Source organism: Solanum pennellii, chromosome 2 (assembly GCF_001406875.1).
Source record: "Solanum pennellii chromosome 2, SPENNV200".
NCBI classification, from domain to species: Eukaryota; Viridiplantae; Streptophyta; class Magnoliopsida; order Solanales; family Solanaceae; genus Solanum; species Solanum pennellii.
In genome coordinates this window covers 38,765,935-38,775,983 of record NC_028638.1, presented here as the reverse complement: position 1 = coordinate 38,775,983, position 10,049 = coordinate 38,765,935, and the positions used below count along the sequence as shown (strand labels likewise).

General features: G+C 34.5%; 2 protein-coding genes across 2 annotated transcripts; one reads left to right on the top strand and one right to left on the bottom strand.

Moving 5' to 3' along the window:
• Window positions 1-588: 588 nt before the first annotated feature.
• Window positions 589-4,588, top strand: LOC107009000 (BTB/POZ domain-containing protein SR1IP1-like). Its single transcript, XM_015208244.2, has 6 exons — window positions 589-734; window positions 806-927; window positions 1,036-1,105; window positions 1,549-2,109; window positions 2,437-2,973; window positions 3,851-4,588. The coding sequence occupies exons 1-6, from the start codon at window positions 729-731 to the stop codon at window positions 4,403-4,405; spliced, it is 1,851 nt and encodes a 616-aa protein (XP_015063730.1). The 5' UTR covers window positions 589-728; the 3' UTR covers window positions 4,406-4,588.
• A 1,080-nt stretch (window positions 4,589-5,668) lies between these two features.
• Window positions 5,669-8,365, bottom strand: LOC107009634. The gene is made up of 2 exons (XM_015208981.2): window positions 8,148-8,365; window positions 5,669-7,182 (listed from the first exon to the last, which is right to left on the bottom strand). The coding sequence occupies exon 2, from the start codon at window positions 7,012-7,014 to the stop codon at window positions 6,025-6,027; it is 990 nt and encodes a 329-aa protein (XP_015064467.1). The 5' UTR covers window positions 7,015-7,182; window positions 8,148-8,365; the 3' UTR covers window positions 5,669-6,024.
• Window positions 8,366-10,049: the final 1,684 nt, after the last annotated feature.

Sequence of the window (10,049 nt, the reverse complement as noted above, 5' to 3'; positions counted from 1 at the left end):
ATTTTAAGATGCATTTTTTCATCATATTAATATGCAAAAAATTGTAATTTATAGTACTTTTCATATAGTTTTAGAATATCTAATTTTTTTGTTTAAAATATCGAATTAATGTGATCTAATTTACCTTTGAAAATTAGTCAAATTGACTTTCGATAAGCGCAACATGACAAACATTTCTAGACGGAGGGAGTATTAAATAGTGTAGGGATAATAGGTCCTACCCAAAGTTTGAGATAATTACAACAATTTCGGTCAAAGTTTTGATATATATTTAAACCTTTTTCCCTTAATAATTTAACTTTCAACTTCTAAATTTATCCTTAATGAGATACCCCTATGTTACAATTTATTTTTCTGGTGTTAATTTGACAAAAAAGATTTAAGATTATTAAACTAAAGATCCGTAGAATGTACCAAAATGCATGTTTTTCAAAATGAATGAAATATAACGGATTAAAAAGAAAAATAAGACGAATAAATTAAAACAAAAATGTAATTTACAGTCACTCGAATATTTATGACTTGTTTTCGGCCAAAAGTTTCAAAAGTATTCCTCTAATTTTAAAACTAAGTATCCAATCAAACACTTCCATATAAATTGAAACGATTGGGAATAATTTCCATAGTACTATCTATGATTGGGGCCTATAGTGGGAATTCTGCCAACCTTATTGATTGTACCTTGTGTCTGATGATATTGATATATACTAAGGCACTTGAATCAAAAGATGCAGGCAAGGACATAGTAGTACTGGTTTTTGCTTCATCAAGAATTATACTTACCAAGTTTTTTTTAATATAATAGGCATCAAGGTACTTTATAGTATTGGCCATGGTGGATCTTGGTTCAGAGCAAACTACACAACCCTCTACTCATGTTAACAGAAAAGAGCTTCTTTCCAATGTTATGAAAAGGACTTCTGAATGGTATTCTATCTTCACTTATAATTTTTCCTTTTTTTTTTGTTCTTTTCCATCTACTATTTATGCTGTTTTTTCTATGAATTAAGAGTGACCTTTTTATAATATTTACAGGATTTTATCCCAGGATATCCCAAGTGATATAACTATTCATGTTGGAAGATCTTCTTTTGCTCTGCACAAGGTACATTAGAACAAGTTTCAAATTTTTACAACTACTATCTTTTGGAAGACTTAATAGTGGAACGAATTATTTAGGTATAATACATAAACTTACACTCAAACTTGACCTCAACTAACAAGTAAACACTCCAACTTGTCACTACTAAGTCAGTTGAACATTTCAACTTACAAAACGACCATCTAGGCACCTCGAAAATTTATGTATCATGTTAGTGTCGGGTTTCCACGAGGCACAGCGGGGACGAGTTGGAGTGTTAGTTGCCATTAGAGACTAAGTTGAGGTGTCTAAATGTGCACTCTCAAAGTTGAGTGCTTACGCTTACTTGCCAGCTGATGCCAAGTTTCAAATATGTTTGTTTATGTATTATGTCTCTTTATTAATATTGTCGGTGTATAGAAGTTAAACGTTCAAATAAAGGTGCAGTCTTTGATGTGTACATGCAGTTCCCACTAGTCTCAAAGTGTGGATACATAAGGAAGTTGGTCTCAAAATCCAATGATCCTAAGCTTTCTACAATTGAAATCCCTGACATTCCTGGTGGACCAGAAGCATTTGAACTTGCAGCAAAATTTTGTTATGAAATAAACTTTGAGATAAGCCCAGAAAACATTGCATTGATTAGATGTGTGGCAGAATATCTTGAGATGACAGATGAATATGCAGTTGGAAATTTGGTAGGATTAACAGAGACCTACTTAACTGAAGTAGGACTTAAGAGTATTGCAAGTTCAGTTTCCATATTACACTCTTCAGAGAAGCTTCTTCCCATTGCAGAAGATATAAAATTAGTGAACAGAAGCATAGATACAATTGCATATGTAGTCTGCAAGGACAGTCAATATGGCTTGAATTCCTCCACATTTGATTGGTGGGCTGATGATTTAACTGTCCTAAGAATTGAGTTTTTTCAAAGGGTTTTGATTGCTATGATGGCAAGGGGATTCAAACAGTATGCACTTGGACCAATATTAATGCTCTACGCGCAGAAATCACTTGGAGGTTTGGTGAGGTCTCATCCCTTGAATAGTCCTTTATGCTGGGAGGTTGGGCTAATACATTCCTTTAAACATATACATGAGCAACTTTAGTTCTTTATGTTAACAAAAACTAAGCACATTTGGCTTCTGTTATATTTAAAACACACGGCAGTAATAAGGTCGTGTGTTCCAAGTATAACAGAAACTAAAAGTGCACAGTTTTAATAAACGCAAAGGACTAAAACTGCTAAGGTGTATGTCTGAAGGATTATTTTAGACCAACCACCAAACATAAGGAAGTAATTTTCTTTGTTAAGTGAAATGTTTGTTAATATGGTTATCTTGTCATTCCAGGATATATCAGGAAAAGGGAGGAAACAGATTGAGGCAAGAATAGAACATGAAAAGAGGGTTGTTCTAGAAACTATTGTTAGTCTTTTGCCAAGGGAGAAAAATGCCTTATCAGTTAGCTTTCTCTCATTGCTTCTCCGAGCTGCAATATATCTAGAAACCACAGTTTCTTGCAGGGTTGATTTGGAGAGGAGAATGTCATTGCAACTTGGACAGGCTGTATTAGATGATGTATTATTTCCTTCATATTCATTGACAGGGGATACATTCTTTGATGTTGAAACTGTGAAACATATTGTGATGAATTTCCTAGAGTATGAAATGGTGGGAAATCGATTAGGCTTCAACGATGAAGAGAATATGTTTCCATCAGCAAGTGACATGGAGAAAGTAGGGAAACTAATGCAAGATTACCTTGCTGAAATAGCCTCTGACAGTAATCTATCTGTTTCAGAGTTTATTAGCGTTGCTGAAGTCATTCCAGAGCAATTAAGGATCACAGAAGATATGATGTACAAGGCCATTGACATGTATTTGAAGGTATGCACATTGAATCTTTGATACCAACTACCAAATAATACTTCATCCGTTTCAATATGTTTGTCTGGTTTTGACTACTTGACACTGAGTTTAAGAAAGTAGTGTAGACTTTTGAATTTTTTGTAATGCTAAACTAAATATACGTAGAATGTACCAAAATGTCCATAATCTTGTAGTCTGAACTCTTAAACATATCAGGTGAAAAGTTGAAAATAAGGAGTTGTCAAAAAGCAAAAGAGACGTCCTTTTTGAAAGAGACGAAAAAAGGAAAGTAAGACAAACAAATTGAAATGTAAGGAGTTGCTCCTTCTAATCAACTGATTTAGTACCTTGATAGGCATATGTTCTTTAATGACATAAATGATTTATAGATTGCACCCGAAAATGTTGTTGTTTGTGATGTGAAGTAGTATTTGAATCATTATGATTTCTTGTATAAATCCATTAAGGGCCTAAAACAGTTAAGTCACAAAAATATTTTTGCAGTATACAAATGATACTAAGGGAGATTACATGTTTCTGCCTAGGCATTTACAAGATCTTAAACATGTTCATGTTCTGCATTGATGTTCTTTTAAGTGTGTCATTTGTAGATCAAAAGTACTGTTCAACATTCAGTTTCATTTGATAAGGTTTATAGTCTAGCTGCAGAAAGAAAAGGGTTTTGAAACTTTAAATCATGCTATAGTATGTTATTCTATACCTATGTTGCTATATCAGGATAGCTACGAAGAATTATCTACTGTGGTATGTCACTTTAACATGATAGTGTAAGAAAAATTATATATATTGTGAACTCATAAAACTAAAAATCCAAAGTAAATAACCCTGTCAGAGATACCTGTCGCTAATTTTCTAGCTTTTGCATAATTTGAAGGCACATCCAGCTCTAAGTGATGTTGAGAGGAAAAAAGTTTGCAGTGTTATGAATTGTCAAAAGCTAACTCGAGAAGCTTGTGCTCATGCTGCTCAGAATGAGAGGCTCCCTGTTCAGATTGTTGTGCAAGTGCTCTACTATGAGCAACAACGCCTTCGCCAAGTAATGGATGTTAGTTTAGTAGGGGCAGATCCTCCTCCTCCTCCTCCTCGTTCATCTAAATTCAATTGGTTCTCCAGTGGCATTTCTCCTCTTACAGACGAAATCTCAAGTCTAAAAAGAGAAAATCAGGATCTCAAATTTGAGCTAATGAAATTGAAAATGAAATGCAGAGAAATTGAAAAATGTGATGACAAATCAGCAGCTAGTACCCCTTTGGGGATCACTACTCCACCTTCTGATAAGCCTCGTTTGCCACGAAAATCTTTCATAACTGCCGTATCCAGAAAGCTTGGGAAACTGTATCCATCATTTGGAGCTGACGAAGTCACAATTTCATCGCCCAGCAAAAGGAAAAACAAACCAAGTAGAGATAGGCGTAATTCCATATCATGATGCAACTATATTTTCCATTAGGCTGTTTGTTTTAATGTTTCTGCGAGTCATGTTGTTATATATAAGTATTTAACTTCTGCTATAATCATAGGTCCTGTGATATTTCTTGCTAGGCTATTCTGATTGTAATGGCTATTGTTCTAATCTAATGTTGCCATTATAGAAGCCACAAACTTTATCTGATATATTTCAGGTAAGAACAGAAGGATTTATCGTTTATATTATACTCTATGAAAGAATTCCATCCCAGCTATCTCACCAACACATTACAAGTCTAGTTCTTATCATCCGCGTTTTCAAAAGGAAAACACCAGTGCATGATCAGAGACCGTATTCCAGATCCATAATGAGATATTAAGGTACTAATTTAGGAAACAAGACCCAAGAGGTTAATATAGTATACGTTAAATAAATAACTCCATTTACAAAGATCAAAGCAGACGGTTAAGCAACCTGATGGGAAAGAAGGAAAAGACTAGTCTTTGAAAGTGGATAGACCGTCCACTCAGTGCTTCCATCCACTTCTAGTAAGACGGGGCTTAACTGGAGCAAGAGACTTGAAGGCAGCAACTAGAATGAAATATTACCTAATCGTGGAAATGCTGATGTCAGGCTCACCTATCAGAATCGGAACATACCAATTACTAAGGGCACCTAGCAATACTTGTCATTGCTTTATAACCATAAAAAAGATGTATTAAAATTGTTGGACTTACCAAAGGCAGTCTGCGCATTTCTTTAGCCCTCAGCTTAAATCTCTATCTTTTCATATCAACTCGACTCCTAGCCATACGCCACTCCAGAACTTGTGAGCTTACTTTAAGAGTAGGGGGATCAAATGTACAGATCTCCCAAAAAGGGCTACAAGTGTAAATGATCCTTCTAACTGAAGATTCCACTTTAAAACCAACTTTACAAAAATGGCACAGCTTTTTTCTCCACTTCTCTTTTCACTTTTGAAGGAAGGGACAAAAGAAGAGAATATAAGATCCCATTTGGCTATAGATTTTGGGAATATATTTCCATGAATATTGAAACATTGTGTGTTCATGAAATTTGGTTAGTTTTTGAAATATTTATCTTCAAAAAAATTTCAAGTTCCAAAAATTGTCCCAGACCAGTTTCTGGGTGAAATTTCACTTCCACTCACAAAACTTACAAAAATTTCTTAGTAAAATGCATGTCCAAACACAACTTCAAGTTCCACTTTTTTTTCAAGTTTCAACTAAATCTTTGACCAAACGCTAGCTAAGGAAATAATGATACAGAGAGGCTAAAAATTAAACTTTATTAACAAACAACAATCAGTTACATGGAAGGCTATAACTATTAGTTAGAGAAGCCTACTAAACTCTATTTGTAATGGCTACAATCTTATAAGTATTGATATCTTGCTACTTTATGAGGTAATAACAACTCCCAATTTAGAAATAATCAGCTCTTAGAGTATACACAACCTAACCTTGATCCAAAATTTTGCATAGCTCTAAACGACGTTGAAGCTTAACTACTGCTTGTATAGACTGCATCAACATCACTGTTTGACCAACTTTCAAAATCACAACTCAAGTCATCATTTCAGATGGACTTGGAATTGCAACAACACCAATATCAACGCACTAATTGATCAATGGTTCTTCATATGCATGCAAGGAAATTTTCTCAAGCTGTATTTGGCTATCTTCCCCCAGTATCCTGGGATTCAACTCCATTGCAGAGCGAAAATCCAGCATTGAAACAGAAAAGAGATCACTCGATTTCTGAATGTACTTCATGGGCCTTTTTTTATTTGAAACTGAAACAGCTTGGTCATGGATGCGCTTGTGTTGTGATTTTGACCCTGCTAAGTCCAAACAAGGTTTTATTAATCTCTTTAAAAAAACATCAAGCCCATTATTCAACACATTTATGGCATCTGTTGATATCTGTACACCTTCTGTTTCCGACTTCTGTTCCAACCATTTCTTTAGAGAGTTGGAGTCTGGCAACTCACGAGTGCTATTACAAGTTTCAGTACCGTGTAAAGGGCCTGATCTGTGACATACTACTTTCCTTCTCCCCATACCACTCAGGGAGATGCCAAGGGGAGCAGTTACATGGCTTCTACCCAATGGTAGCAACTCCGTAGCACTTTGATGCTCTCGTGCTTTTGGTGCATTATCGTCACAAGCAGCAGAATGGGTTTTCCAATGAGGCTGTGGAGGACATGCCCGGTCCTTGAATCGACGATCACGAAGAGTAGGAGTTCTCCCCTTTCTAGGAGACTGAGGAAACACATCCCTGCATAGTGACTGGAGAGTGCCTCCTTGATATCCATTTGGAACTTTGACATTAAATGAAGGCTGCATCGCGCCATTCTTCGGTGGAGGTGTCTTAGCTGCACAAGCATTTCTTATAATTGCTCGCATAAGTGCATTATGAAGGCAGATATTATCTCTACCCAACAAACCAATGCAGAACTTCTCAAAATCTGACTTGTTAAGCTTTAGACTCAAGTATTTGCTTAACGCAGTAAAATACTTCTCCGCCTTTTGTTGACCAATCTTCCTTTCAAGCCGAAGCTTCAGCTGATAAGTGTCAATTCGGGGGCAATGCCGATTTGTGGGCATTCTCACTCCCGTATTCACTTTGAACACTAAACAGAAGCAGTTAAATAACCAGGGAAAGTACCATGAAATCAATCGGATAAAGAGCACCTCTGCTCAATCAATTAACAAAGCCAATCACAGCAGCAAAAATCCACTGTATGTGTTCCATATATCCTGTGTAATCAAATTCTGCAAGAAAATTTGTAAACAAAAGAAGAAAAATGAATCTCAATATGTATTTCCAATTGCAACAATGATTTATAATCTTCTAAATTCCATATTTTCAACTGAAAGAAATGAAACAAAGTAAAGAGTTCATAACTTCGGTAAGAAGTCGCTACTGTACTCTCAATCCAAATATCCAATGAAGAAGCACATATAAGAAAGACAAATCTTTGTCTTTTTCTATACACAAATTTGGAAGGCTCCATGTGATAGTACTCCACCTCATGGCGAATTTAAGTAAAACTATATTTTAGTGCCACCTTACACGCACCTCAACTAATTCCATGGGATACCTGATACCTCCCACCACCTAAAGGTACTACGTAACTCTGTGCACCGAAGCTAGAACAGATTAAAAAAAATCACCTAGTGTTTTATTTCCATTGGAATTTGAACCTGAGATCTCGTGAAGCTCAAACCACTTCATTGACCACTAGGCCACACCCTTGGTGAAAAACTGTAGCTATAGAAATCAAAAGCACAGCTTTTCACTCCTTAATACTCATTCTCAAGCAATCCCTCATTCCATATACTGATCATTCAGTCACATTACATAGACTTTAATTTCAATATATGAGAAACAAAAAGATAAATCATATACACACACAAAAAAAAAAACTTGTTTTTAAGTTATTGTAAGGAGCAGCCATAGTAAAACAGATAAACTCATAATTAAACACATTGTAATACAAACAGGGTTAGTCCAAAATACTATGCATATTCCAAAATTGACACTAAAATTTGCAAGAAACAGTAAAAATAAGTAACAAAAACAGAAAAGAAACGAACTTTACTACACCCCAAGTGAAATTATGGAGTTCAAATTCAAACCCATTAAGAGTAATCACGATCAAAACCTCAATGGAACTCAAAACAGTTAAAAAAAAAAAACATAGTAAATAGCAAAAAGAAGAGAGAAAAAAAGTTACCTGAGCTAATGAAGTAGTAATGTAATGGAGAAAAGTGGGGTTCAGAGTTCAATTTTGGAGCTTGGATGGAAGATTAGGGCTTGTAAGCTGAATTTTTCGAAGCTTCTGCGCCGGAAGTCAAAGGAAAGTCAAAGACACGTGCGGGTTTACAGGTGCGGTGTAGTGAATGAGTCGTATGTTGTTTTTTTATTTGGATTGGTTTTTTTTAAGGATTTTAAGTCCTTAGGCACTGTTTGGAAGTTGGAACTTGCCAGTATGTAAAATTTTTCGAGTTTGACAAAGTACACATAAGTCAGCTAGTTGCTGGAGTGGTCGGTTCTAAAAACTAGAAGTGAGTAGCAAGCAAGTATAGGACCAAGAGAGGGGGGGGGGGGGGGGGTAATTTAATATTATTCGATTTATATTGATTTAATACGATCCTTAAGAAATAATTTATTAGGAGTGTGTTTTATTTTATTCTATTTCTTTTTTATTTGTTTATTTTTAACTTTGTCAGTTTTCTTGAGAAGCAATAATTGATGTGAGTATTTTACTTAGAAAAAGGCATAAACCTGAAGTTGTTGTGAATAATCAGTTACGCGCTTAAACTATTATGACGATTCATTGCACGCCTTTACTACTTGAAAGGGGATTTAATACCACCCTAAGAGGTGTAACACCGCTCTCAAAGTATGTGGTGTATTACACTTGCTGCTATATCAGCGATACGTCAACGTCATGTCAGAAATTATAATTTTTTTTATAAGTATCTTTTATGTTTCTTTCTTTAGTATTAATTAACTTTTCTTTTTTTAGCTATATTTTACATTAATTAATTTCTAATCAATTGGTAAAAATCTCTAAAAATTATATCTTCTTTATAACAAAATTGCAAAGAAGGAGCTTTTGACAATGGCCGCCAAGAAAACTTTTCAAAATTCGAAATTGATTTATGTAGTGAAAGAATTTCTTTTGTTCCAAAATGAACCACAAGAAGACTGCTTCAGATTCTTCCATTGATTGATCATGAATATCGAGCTTCAATTGCAAATAATTTCCAAATCCAAACACATTTAGTTTTCTTTTGTCTATGTTCTTCATTGTGGTTTCTTAAAAGATAGGAAGGAAAATAATTTTCTTTCCCTTTTAAATCGTTCGCTCATCTTGTTTATTAGAAAAAGTCTCATCATAGCTCCACGATTGAGAAATTCTCAAAATTTTACCCCGTCGATAACAAATCAAAATCCACAAATCTTGAGTCACCCAGTACTGTTTTGATTTTTTGAAGGGAGGCTATGAGTAAAAAAATGGAGTTTTTGAAGTAACTTGTTACTACATTGATTCTCGTTATTGATTGATCTAAGCTTATTTGAATGTGAAAAAGATGAGAAGGGTAGAGTATGAAGAAGAAGAGATGTGGGGATGGGGTATAAGGAGAATTCTAATTTTTTTAATTTTAATAATTATCTGAGCGCATGATTTATTTTTAGTTTATTTTATTTTGCCACGTCAGTTTTAGGGGGTAAATAAATTCACTTTTTAATAGTATAAGTGTGCAATAAATCATCATGATAGTTTGAGTGTGTAACTCACTTTTCGGTACAAGTTCAGAAGGAAATTGTTTTTTCCCTATATTTTATTATGAGATTATTATATATTCTACCTCACATTAAATGACTTCTTAATGAAATGATATATAGTCACACAAATATCTAAAAATTATTTTGAACCATAAATTTTTAAAGGCTTTTTTTCTTAGACACCATCCAAGTCATACAGCGCCACATAAAAATGAAATCAACGGAACAAAAAAAATCAAAATAATATAAATGTTATAGTAAAATGGGGAAAAGGAAAATACATAAATTCCTTCTTAAACTTGTCCCGAAAAGTCAGTTACACGCTTAGACTATCATAGTGACT